The following is an 11,970-nucleotide window of genomic DNA, read 5'->3' on the forward strand; positions in this document are numbered from 1 at the left end:
GACGGCCGCCCCCATCAGGTTGTGGAATGCTTCCGTCTCCACGAGCCTAAAAGGCAACATTTCGAGTGCAAGCAGTTGCGAAATGTGAGAATTTAGTAGTGTAGCCTGTGGGGCGTTGGCTGCGTATTTGCGCTTGCGTTCCAAGGACTGGGGTATGGACAACTGAACGCTGCGCTGGGACAAGGACGTGGACGTTATTCCTGATGCTGCTACTTGAGAGTGCGCAACGACAGGTGCAGGGCAGGAGGAGTCTTCGCATGCACCATGGACAGGGGATTGGCTTGCATGCACAACAGCGGAACAAGCAGTGGTGCCACCGGCAGACACTGTTCTTGGACCCTGGGGTTCGGCCCACAAAGTCGGGTGCTTTGCTGCCATGTGCCTGATCATGCTGGTGGTGGTCAGGCTGGTAGTTTTGCTACCCCTGCTGATGCTGGCCTGGCAGGTGGTGCAAATGGACTTTTTCGAGTTATCGGCAGAGTCTTTAAAAAATAACCAGACTCAGGAAGACCTAACAGTTGTACTGGCAACTTCCTTCGTGTTGGTGTTACGAGGGAACGGTTGCCTGCCTTCTGTCTGCAGCCACCACACTGCTTCTTCCTGCCTGTTGGGGTGCTCTGCCTCCCTCCCCCTGTGTGCTGCTGTCCTCGCTCTGCATGTCCTCCTGCCAGGTTGGGTCAGTTACTATATCATCCACCACCTCGTCTTCCACTTCCGCCCCCTGGTCCTCCTCCTGACTTTCTGGCAATTGTGTCTCATCATCGTCTACCTCTTGTGACACTTTCCCACCGTCGCCTTTGTGTGACCGTGGCTGCTCAAATATATGGGCATCGCTACACGCGATCTCCTCTTGCCCCGTTTCAAGTGGACCGGGCGAGAGGCCCGAATCTATAAATGGAAAAGTGAACATCTCTTCAGAGTGTCCAAATGTGGGATCAGTTGTCTCCGGGCACTCGGCATGGTGGGAAGAAGGAGGATCAGGGTGAGGAATATGGGGTCCAGACTCACGGCTACTGAGACTTGACCGTGTGGAAGACAGGGTGGTGGTGGCTAAGTGACTGGAAGCATTATCTGCTATCCAACCAACAACCTTTTGACACTGCTCAGGGTTCAATAGTGGTGTTCTGCGGTCCCCTATTAATTGGGACAGGAAGGTCAGGCGAGAAGATGTGAGTGTTTGTTGTGGCACAATTTCAGCTTGCCCACGGCCTCGTCTTCTGCATGCACCATCATCACCATTACGTCCAGTTACCCGTCCTTTGCCATGCACCTTGCCCATTTTAAATGAAACAAAACACTGAAACAAAATTTTAATGGAGGCCAGAAATGGCAGTATTTTCAGCGCAATTATATGTGATCCGTGTGACAGACAAACCACAGTTTTAAATAGCTGGATTTTTAGCGCTGTAATATGGAAAGGACCGGGCTGTATTCTGCAGTGCCAACAAGCAAATGGCGCAGAAAAGCGGTGTTCTCTGGATTGCTTTTAAGCAAATAATCAGGATTAAGATTAAAAAAAAATTATTCCTGGCCCCTGAGACCTGGGCCTATTTCTAGAAATATCTAACAGCAGCAGAAGGCAGAACTGGAATGGAGCCTCTTGTGCTATATGCACTGCAGTCAGCTATATACACTGCCTGCCTGCCTATACAGTTATATGAAAAAGTTTGGGCACCCCTATTAATCTTAAACTTAATGTTTTATAAAAATTGGTGTTTTTGCAACAGCTATTTCAGTTTGATATATGTAATAACTGTTGGACACAGTAATGTTTCTGCCTTGAAATGAGGTTTATTGTACTAGCAGAAAATGTGCAATCTTCATTCAAACAAAATTTGACAGGTGCATAAGTATGGGCACCCTTATCATTTTCTGGTTTAAATACTCCTACCTACTTTTTACTGACTTACTAAAGCACTTTTTTTGGTTTTGTAACGTCATTGAGCTTTGAACTTCATAGCCAGGTGTATGCAATCATGAGAAAAGCTACTTAAAGTGGCCACTTGCAAGTTGTTCTCCTGTTTGGATCTCCTCTGAAGAGTGGCATCATGGGCTCCTCAAAACAACCGTCAAATGATCTGAAAACAAAGATTATTCAACATACTTGTTCAGGGGAAGGATACAAAAAGCTGTCTCAGAGATTTAACCTGTCAGTTTCCACTGTGAGGAACATAGTAAGGAAATGGAAGAACACAGGGACAGTTCTTGTTAAGGCCAGAAGTGGCAGGGCAAGAAAAACATCAGAAAGGCAGAGAAGAAGAATGGTGAGATCAGTCAAGGACAATCCTCAGACCACCTCCAGAGAGCTGCAGCATCAACTTGCTGCAGATGGTGTCACTGTGCATCGGTCAATTATACAACGCACTTTGCACAAGGAGAAGCTGTATGGGAGAGTGATGCGAAAGAAGCCGTTTCTGCAAGCACGGCACAAACAGAGTCGGCTGAGGTATGCAAAAGCACATTTGGAGAAGCCAATTTCTTTTTGGAAGAAGGTCCTGTGGACTGATGAAACCAAGATTGAGTTGTTTGGTCAAACAAAAAGGCGTTCTGCATGGCGGCAAAAAAACACAGCATTCCAAGAAAAACACTTGCTACCCACAGTAAAATTTGGTGGAGGTTCCATCATGCTTTGGGGCTGTGTGGCCAATGCCGGCACCGGGAATCTTGTTAACGTTGAGGATGCATGGATTCCACTCAGTATCAGCAGATTTTTGACAATAATGTTCAAGAATCAGTGACAAAGATGAAGTTATGCAGGGGATGGATCTTTCAGCAAGACAATGATCCAAAACACCGCTCCAAATCTACTCAGGCATTCATGCAGAGGAACAATTACAATGTTCTGGAATGGCCATCCCAGTCCCCAGACCTGAATATCATTGAACATCTGTGGGATCATTTGAAGAGGGCTGTCCATGGTCGGCGACCATCAAACTTAACTGAACTAGAATTGTTTTGTAAAGAGGAATGGTCAAAAATACCTTCATCCAGGATCCAGGAAACCATTAAAAGCTACAGGAAGCGACTAGAGGCTGTTATTTTTGCAAAAGGAGGATCTACTAAATATTAATGTCACTTTTCTGGTGAGGGGCCCATACTTATGCACCTGTCACATTTTGTTTGAATGCAGATTGCACATTTTCTGTTAGTACAATAAACCTCATTTCAAGGCAGAAACATTACTGTGTCCAACAGTTATTACATAGATCAAACTGAAAGAGCAGCTGCAAAAACACCAATTTTATAAAACATTAAGCTTAAGATTAATAGGGGTGCCCAAACTTTTTCATATAACTGTATACCCTGCCTGCCTGATATCTCTGCAGATGGATTAGTCCTCAGAAGGACTGTTTGTTAAGATAGATATGTGTCTCTAATATAGTCTGTACACCTACACTAACTAGAAACAAGCAAATCTCTCCCTTACACAGCAGCAGCTCTCCCTACACTGTCTGATCCGGAGTGACTGTGACAAGCATGGCGGCGCCAGGTCTGATATACACCTGATGACGCTGTGCGGCCAATCACTGTAATGCCACAACCAACATGGCTATGGCATTACAGTGAGTGGCAGGCAATCCCTGCATGTTCATTGGCTCTGTAAAGAGCGCCAAACATGCAGGGAGGAGACCCGAGCTCCCGCCCGAGCATCTCGCAAGTACTCGGCGAGCTCCGAGCAGTATTGAGCATGCTCACTCATCACTACTCCTAACATGTGCGCAACCCTCATCATCAACTACAAAAAACGTCTGACTGTGGTGCTGCCAACAAGGGTTTTGCCATCAAGTATTAAGTGTGGTTTGCCAGAGGGATCAAATACTTATTTATCACTGCAAAATGCAAATAAATTTATCTAATTTATACAATGTGATTTTCTTGATTTTTTTGGGGATATTCTAGCTCTCAATGTTAAAATTAACCTACCCTTAAAATTATAGACGGTTCATGTTTTTGTCAGTGGGCAAACTTACAAAAACAGCAAGGGATCAAATACTTATTTCCCCCACTGTACCAGGGACTATAATACTACACCACTGTATAGCAGGGACTATAATACTACACCACTGTATACCAGGACTATGATACTACACCACTGTATACCAGGACTATAATACTACAGCACTGTATAGCAGGGACTATAATACTACACCACTGTATACCAGGGACTATAATACTACAGCACTGTATACCAGGACTATAATACTACACCACTGTATACCAGGACTATAATACTACAGCACTGTATAGCAGGGACTATAATACTACAGCACTGTATACCAGGACTATAATACTACAGCACTATATAGCAGGGACTATAATGCTACACCAGTGTATACCAGGACTATAATACTACACCAGTGTATACCAGGACTATAATACTACACCACTGTATACCAGGACTATAATACTACACCACTGTATACCAGGGACTATAATACTACACCACTGTATACCAGGACTATAATACTACACCAGTGTATACCAGGACTATAATACTACACCACTGTATACCAGGGACTAGGAAACTAAACACTGAATATCAGGACTATGATACTGAACTGCTGAACAGCAGAGACAATAATACTACAGCACTGGATACCAGGGGCTATGATACCACAGACATCGAGGAACAAAAACAATGGAAACCAGCAATTAACATGCTAAATAATAACTAAATAATAACTGGATACTATGGACTGAAGCAATAAACGACATGACAACGGAGACTGAAAAAACTGGAACTTTAATGGTAAGAGACAAGAGCCTGGAGCTCTAAACCATCCACAGGTCACCAGAGACTGGAGCTCTAAACCGTCCCAGGTCACCAGAGACTGGAGCTCTAAACCGTCCACAGGTCACCAGAGACTGCAGCTCTAAACCGTCCACAGGTCACCAAAGACTGGAGCTCTAATCCGTCCACAGGTCACCAGAGACAGGAGCTCTAAACCGTCCACAGGTCACCAGAGACTGGAGCTCTAAACTGTCCACAGGTCACCAGAGACTGGAGCTCTAAACCGTCCACAGGTCACCAGAGACTGGAGCTCTAAACCGTCCACAGGTCACCAGAGACTGGAGCTCTAAACCGTCCCCAGGTCACCAAAGACTGGAGCTCTAAACCGTCCCCAGGTCACCAGAGACTGGAGCTCTAATCCGTCCACAGGTCACCAGAGACAGGAGCTCTAAACTGTCCACAGGTCACTAGAGACTGGAGCTCTAATCCGTCCACAGGTCACCAGAGACAGGAGCTCTAAACTGTCCACAGGTCACTAGAGACTGGAGCTCTAAACCGTCCACAGGTCACCAGAGACTGGACCTCTAAACCGTCCACAGGTCACCAAAGACTGGAGCTCTAATCCGTCCACAGGTCACCAGAGACAGGAGCTCTAAACCATCCACAGGTCAGTAGAGACTGGAGCTCTAAACCGTCCACAGGTCACTAGAGACTGGAGCTCTAAACCACCCACAGGTCACTAGCGACTGGAGCTCTAAACTCTCCACAGGTCACCAGAGACAGGAGCTCTAAACTGTCACCAGAGACTGGAGCTCTAAACTCTCCACAGGTCACCAGAGACAGGAGCTCTAAACTGTCCACTGGTCACCAGAGACTGGAGCTCTAAACTGTCCACTGGTCACCAGAGACTGGAGCTCTAAACCGTTCACAGGTCACCAGAGACTGGAGCTCTAAACCGCCCACAGGTCACCAGAGACTGGAGCTCTAAACCGCCCACAGGTCACCAGAGACTGGAGCTCTAAACCGTCCACAAGTCACCAGAGACTGGAGCTCTAAACCATCCACAGGTCACCAGAGACTGGAGCTCTAAACTGTCCAGAGGTCGCCAGAGACTGCAGCTCTAAACCGTCCACAAATCACCAGAGACTAGAGCTCTAAACCGTCTCCAGGGACTGGAGCTCTAAACCACCACAGGTCACCAGAGACTGGAGCTCTAAACCGTCCACAAATCACCAGAGACTGGAGCTCTAAACTGTCCACAAATCACCAGAGACTGGAGCTCTAAACTGTCACCAGAAACTGGAGCTCTAAACCGTCCACAAATCACCAGAGACTAGAGCTCTAAATCGTCCCCAGGGACTGGAGCTCTAAACTGTCCACATGTCACCAGAGACTGGAGCTCTAAACCGTCCCCAGAGACTGGAGCTCTAAACTGTCCTCAGGTCACCAGAGACTGGAGCTCTAAACCGTCCACAGGGACTGGAGCTCTAAACTGTCCACAGGTCACCAGAGACTGGAGCTCTAAACCATCCCTAGGGACTGGAGCTCTAAACCGTCCACAGGTCACCAGAGACTGGAGCTCTAAACCGTCCACAGGTCACCAGAGACTGGAGCTCTAAACCGACCACAGTTCACCAGAGACTGGAGTTCTAAACCGTCCCCAGGTCACCAGAGACTGGAGCCCTAAACCGTCCCCAGGTCACCAGAGACTGGAGCTCTAAGCCGTCCACAGGTCACCAGAGACTGGAGCTCTAAACTGTCCACAGGTCACCAGAGACTGGAGCTCTAAACCATCCTCAGGTCACCAGAGACTGGAGCTCTAAACCGTCCACAGGTCACTAGAGACTGGAGCTCTAAACCGTCCCCAGGTCACCAGAGACTGGAGCTCTAAACCGTCCACAGGTCACCAGAGACTGGAGCTCTAAACCGTCCCCAGGTCACCAGAGACTGGAGCTCTAAACCATCCACAGGGACTGGAGCTCTAAACTGTCCACAGGTCACCAGAGACTGGAGCTCTAAACCGACCACAGTTCACCAGAGACTGGAGCTCTAAACGTCCACAGGTCACCAGAGACTGGAGCTCTAAACTGTCCCCAGGTCACCAGAGACTGGAGCTCTAAACCGTCCCCAGGTCACGAGAGACTGGAGCTCTAAACCATCCACAGGGACTGGAGCTCTAAACTGTCCACAGGTCACCAGAGACTGGAGCTCTAAACCATCCCCAGGGACTGGAGCTCTAAACTGTCCCCAGGTCACTAGAGACTGGAGCTCTAAACTGTCCCCATGTTACCAGAGACAGGAGCTCTAAACCGACCACAGTTCACCAGAGACTGGAGCTCTAAACGTCCCCAGGTCACCAGAGACTGGAGCTCTAAACCGTCCCCAGGTCACCAGAGACTGGAGCTCTAAACCGTCCCCAGGTCACCAGAGACTGGAGCTCTAAACCATCCACAGGGACTGGAGCTCTAAACTGTCCACAGGTCACCAGAGCCTGGAGCTCTAAACCGTCCACAGGTCACTAGAGACTGGAGCTCTAAACCGTCCACAGGTCACCAGAGACTGGAGCTCTAAACCGTCCACAGGTCACCAGAGACTGGAGCTCTAAACCGTCCACAGGTCACCAGAGACTGGAGCTCTAAACCGTCCACAGGTCACCAGAGACTGGAGCGCTAAACCGTCCACAGGTCACCAGAGACTGGAGCTCTAAACCATCCACAGGGACTGGAGCTCTAAACCGTCCACAGGTCACCAGAGCCTGGAGCTCTAAACCGTCCACAGGTCACCAGAGACTGGAGCTCTAAACCGTCCACAGGTCACCAGAGACTGGAGCTCTAAACCGTCCACAGGTCACCAGAGACTGGAGCTCTAAACCGTCCACAGGTCACCAGAGACTGGAGCTCTAAACCGTCCACAGGTCACCAGAGACTGGAGCTCTAAACCGTCCACAGGTCACCAGAGACTGGAGCTCTAAACCGTCCACAGGTCACCAGAGACTGGAGCTCTAAACCGTCCACAGGTCACCAGAGACTGGAGCTCTAAACCGTCCACAGGTCACCAGAGACTGGAGCTCTAAACCGTCCACAGGTCACCAGAGACTGGAGCTCTAAACTGTCCACAGGTCACCAGAGACTTGGGCATTAAACTATCAGATAAGAACTAAAGCCCGGAGTTCCCAAACCACTGGCCACCAGGGCCTGGGACATTGAGCTGTGTGTCCAGTGTTACTACTCATGGTCCCCAAGACTCTGACATTTACTATAACTTTTCTTTGTTACATGATTCCCCAAAATTTTTGTCCAAGTCTCTGTATTTTGCTACAATTAGAATCACATAACAGAACAAAGAAGCTGAGTGATAAATGCATTGCCCTAGTCTGTATCTGCACTGGGCACCATCCAGGCGCTGTATATGGGGCGAGCACCTGGCACCATTCTGTACAGTAATTTGCAAACACCTTATAAATCACCTCACATTGCTCCAGACGCTATAAAGAAAGCCAGACAGTCTAAGGACTGAAACAAAGGAAGCCTGGAGTAAAAGACTGTACTGCAGCATCATCGAGGTCGCCCCTGCACTGCTGCAATGCCAGATTATATTCGGAGCAGAGAGACAGAGCAGATAAATATATGCCCCCCCATATACAAGTGTACAGACACATTACAGCAATGAGGACCGGACAATCATCCAGTGTCCAGCTCTTGTCCCAAACACCTGATCTCTCCAGGTCATTTCACCTGATGATGAGGTCAGTCCTGGGTTTGGACTTTTGTGCTGTTTACCTTGTTTAAAGGTAAATCTCCTGTGTAAGTCAATGGCACGAATAATAGCTAGGCAAGACATTTTTCTATAAGGCCCCATCAGTAGAGATGAACTGTAAAGTTTGGGGTTAATATCGTTCATCTAGTGTCCGATGCTGAACTCTGAACATGGACTTCTCTTGGAAGTCCGTTTTACAGTTTGGGAGTCAATGGAGGAGAGAAAGATTGATTGTCCAGCTCCAAAGTTTGGGTCCCCATTGATTTCAATGTGGTTTGGGTTCAGGCTGAAGTTCTGGTACCTGAACCAAACTTTGGACTAAAGTTCGGTCAGGTACCAGAACCCAAACTTTAATGGGTCCGCTCATCCCTACCCATCAGGTCTCCTCACCTGCTTATTAAGGTGCTAATGTCCACACAGGGTCCAAAGTTCTCCTACAGGCACCAACATTCAGGAATAACTGCAATCTATGCACCTCCAGGTATCCGGGCAGAGGTGCTGCTAAAGTTTTGTTGTCTGGGATGAAAAGGAAAATTATTCTCCCTCCCTCCACAGCAAAGATAAGAAAGTGAAGTGATAGACTGTATGCCCCCAAAACTGCTGCCCCTATGAAATGTATCACCGGGAGATAACCCAACAAGAGGTAACAAAAGAATGGATGACTATTTGGAAGGATGCATCTACCCTGTAAAGAAGGGGGTACATAGAAGTCACTGATGGGGAGCGCTGCATGCACCTGAACTGCACAGGAACACAACGATGTCTTCATTCCTTATCCCTCTTTACTCAGCAGGGTCCCATTATCTTTAGGTCTTGCTCACACTTTGCACTTGGGGGCAGTTTGGTCTCATCTTGTTTCTTTTATCTGCACGTCAACGTTATGAGGCTCATTTTTTGGCAAATATCGTGTCAGTGCAGCCACCGGTCTCATATTTTGTGGAGCTATTTCCTCATTGACTTTAATGCAAATGCAACCTATATAAACATGAGATGAGGAGACCCCCATAGAGAAAATGTGGCCTCCATTATGGTGGTCGGTTTAATAATTCAGGACCAGGGGCTGGTGCCACTCACTATTCATGGCCGTCTGTTGGCCAACAATGCAGCTTCTGCGGAGGGGAATCCTGCACTGTTACCTCCATCCCATATCCGAGGGGATCAAACGATGAGGACAGGACCCTCTCTGTCCAGGGGCTTTAAAGCACAAACCCTACAGAATGAAGCTACGTTTCCATGATCAGCTTTTGGGGAGTATTCGATGTTGCAGATTTTCTGCACCATTTCTGTACCCAGTTATTTGCAATTATTTCAAAAATACACAACGTTAAAAACTCACCAGAAACTCATTGTGGGAACAAATAAGCACCAAAGTAGGAAAATGACGGCACAGATTCCAGCGCTGCCTCCTGGAGCACACGGTCATATAAAAGTCTAGCATTAAAGCACGTACCCGAGTGGGCATCCACCCCCGACACCCTCCACCATCCATTATTACATCATAGATACAGAGGGTACAGCATGAGGACCCCAATATTGTCATGCATGCAGGTAGTGCAGGTGCCTATGGCTTGTATTGGGGGTGCATCTGGATTAGTATAATGCCCCCCATAATACTTTACAATAATATAATATCCCCTAAAATTAATTGCCCCCCATTCCATCCTGTTCATTAATAAACCTAATAATATTCTGCATGGTGGGAATACATAACCTGCAGTATAGAGGGAGGGGTACAGCTGCCCCCCAATATGTACAGCTGCAATGTGACCCCTGAACTACCCAGTACCCTCAGTCAGGATGTCAATTGTGCTGTCATATCACCAGGTCTGTGTATGTGGAGCCCTGAACCCCAATGTTCTCACAGCAACAGGAAGACCCCAAAATGCTCTCATGCCCCAGAGAAGACAATGTGATGATGCTGCTACACTAGGGGGTCCCTGGAGTTCAGTGGCCCCTGCACCCTCCATCCCCGGCCGCCCCGTACCTGTGAGTCGCTCCTGGCTGGCCCCGTACTCCGCGTCCCTCCTCTTGCCGCACGTCCCCTGCCCCTGCACCAGCGCCTGCAGGGGGAGCTCTGCGCCGGGGTTGGGGTAGCAGCGCAGTCCGGCGGTGCAGCGCGCAGTGTACACCCCGCACGACTCTCCCTCCAGCCGGGCGCACACGGAGCAGCAGCCGCAGCCCGGAGCCCGCACCAGCTCCACACAGGCGGGGCGGGAGGAGGCTGCGGGGCAGGCGGCCAGGCGCTCCGGGGTGCACTGCGGGCAGCGGAACAGGACCTCCGAGGAAGATGGGGCGCCCACCGAGGCCAAGAAGAGCAGCAGGTGCCCGGGGAGATACATCCTGCAGCTCACGGAGTCCACTGGCTGGCAGCAACCTGACCTGCTCTGTCTGCACCGGGGTCCCACTACTGCCCCTCTCTCTGCCTGCCACTGGCTTCTGCCTGTTACCCCCTGCTCTTCTCTATCTCTGCTCTCTGTTTCCTCTCCACACTCGCTCCCTGGCTTTCTGCTATCTCTGCTCTTTCTTGATTCTGCAATTTACCACTGTCTCTCCTCTGCCTGCAGTCTGCACTTTACTGCCCCTTTATATCAGCAGTCTGGTACCCCTGCTCCTGTCTGTGGCTGCCCCTGTCTGCTCTCTGTTATTCCCACCTTACTTTGGACTTTTGCCCCTGCCTGCTCTCTGATATTCCTGCCTGTCTCTGTTGCCCCTGCCTGCTCTCTGTTTCCTCCGACTGCTCTCCTTTGTCCGTCTGCTCTCTTACCCCTGCCCCTCTCTGTTGCCCCTACCTGCTCGCTCTTGCCCCTGCCTGCTCTGTTGCCCCTGCCTGCTCTGTTGCCCCTGTCTGCTCTCTCTTGCCCCTGCCTGGTCTCTGTTCCCTTGCTTGGTCTCTGTTGCCCCTGCCTGGTCTCTGTTGCCCTTGCTTGGTCTCTGTTGCCCCTGCTCTCTCTCGCTCCTGCCTGGTCTCTGTTGCCCCTGCTCTCTCTCGCTCCTGCCTGGTCTCTGTTGCCCTTGCTTGGCCCCTGCTCTCTCTCGCCCCTGCCTGCTCTCTTGCCCTTGCTTGGTCTCTGTTGCCCCTGTTCGCTCTCGCTCTTGCCCCTGCCTGCTCTCTTGCCCTTGCTTGGTCTCTGTTGCCCCTGCCCGGCTGTCCTGTCTCCTGGGCAGTCAGACACTAGTTTGCAGCTGGAGCTGGTTCAGCACTTTGCTCCTGTCTCTCCCACTTCTCCCTGCACCTTTCATCTGCTTTTATTCCTCCTCTGCTCCCCTCCTGCCTGTCTCCTCCTCCTCCCACCCTCTGTCTCTCCATGTGAGGCTGTTCTGTCTCTTTCCTCTCATCTGTCTCTCTTCTCTATCACTGTAGGGAAACTCTGTATTGTTGCCCCCAGCAGACACTCAGGGCACAGATGTTCCTGCCTTGTGTCAGGGGAATGATGGTGCTGACACCCAGATCCAGACATTTATTACTGTAGATTTTATTACTC

General features: G+C 49.5%; 1 protein-coding gene across 1 annotated transcript in view; it reads right to left on the bottom strand.

Annotated features, from left to right (window-relative positions):
* Positions 1 to 11,753, bottom strand: part of IGFBP2 (insulin like growth factor binding protein 2) — a 72,254-nt gene extending 60,501 nt beyond the window's left edge. Inside the window, exon 1 of the mRNA XM_073647457.1 lies at positions 10,473 to 11,753. Coding sequence (XP_073503558.1) covers positions 10,473 to 10,827 — 355 coding nt within the window. The 5' untranslated portion in view covers positions 10,828 to 11,753. The remainder of the gene's footprint in view (positions 1 to 10,472) is intronic.
* Positions 11,754 to 11,970: the final 217 nt, after the last annotated feature.

Source organism: Phyllobates terribilis, unplaced genomic scaffold (genome assembly GCF_046119375.1).
Source record: "Phyllobates terribilis strain yellow unplaced genomic scaffold, ASM4611937v1 Scaffold_9__5_contigs__length_417890890, whole genome shotgun sequence".
Classification (NCBI taxonomy): domain Eukaryota; kingdom Metazoa; phylum Chordata; class Amphibia; order Anura; family Dendrobatidae; genus Phyllobates; species Phyllobates terribilis.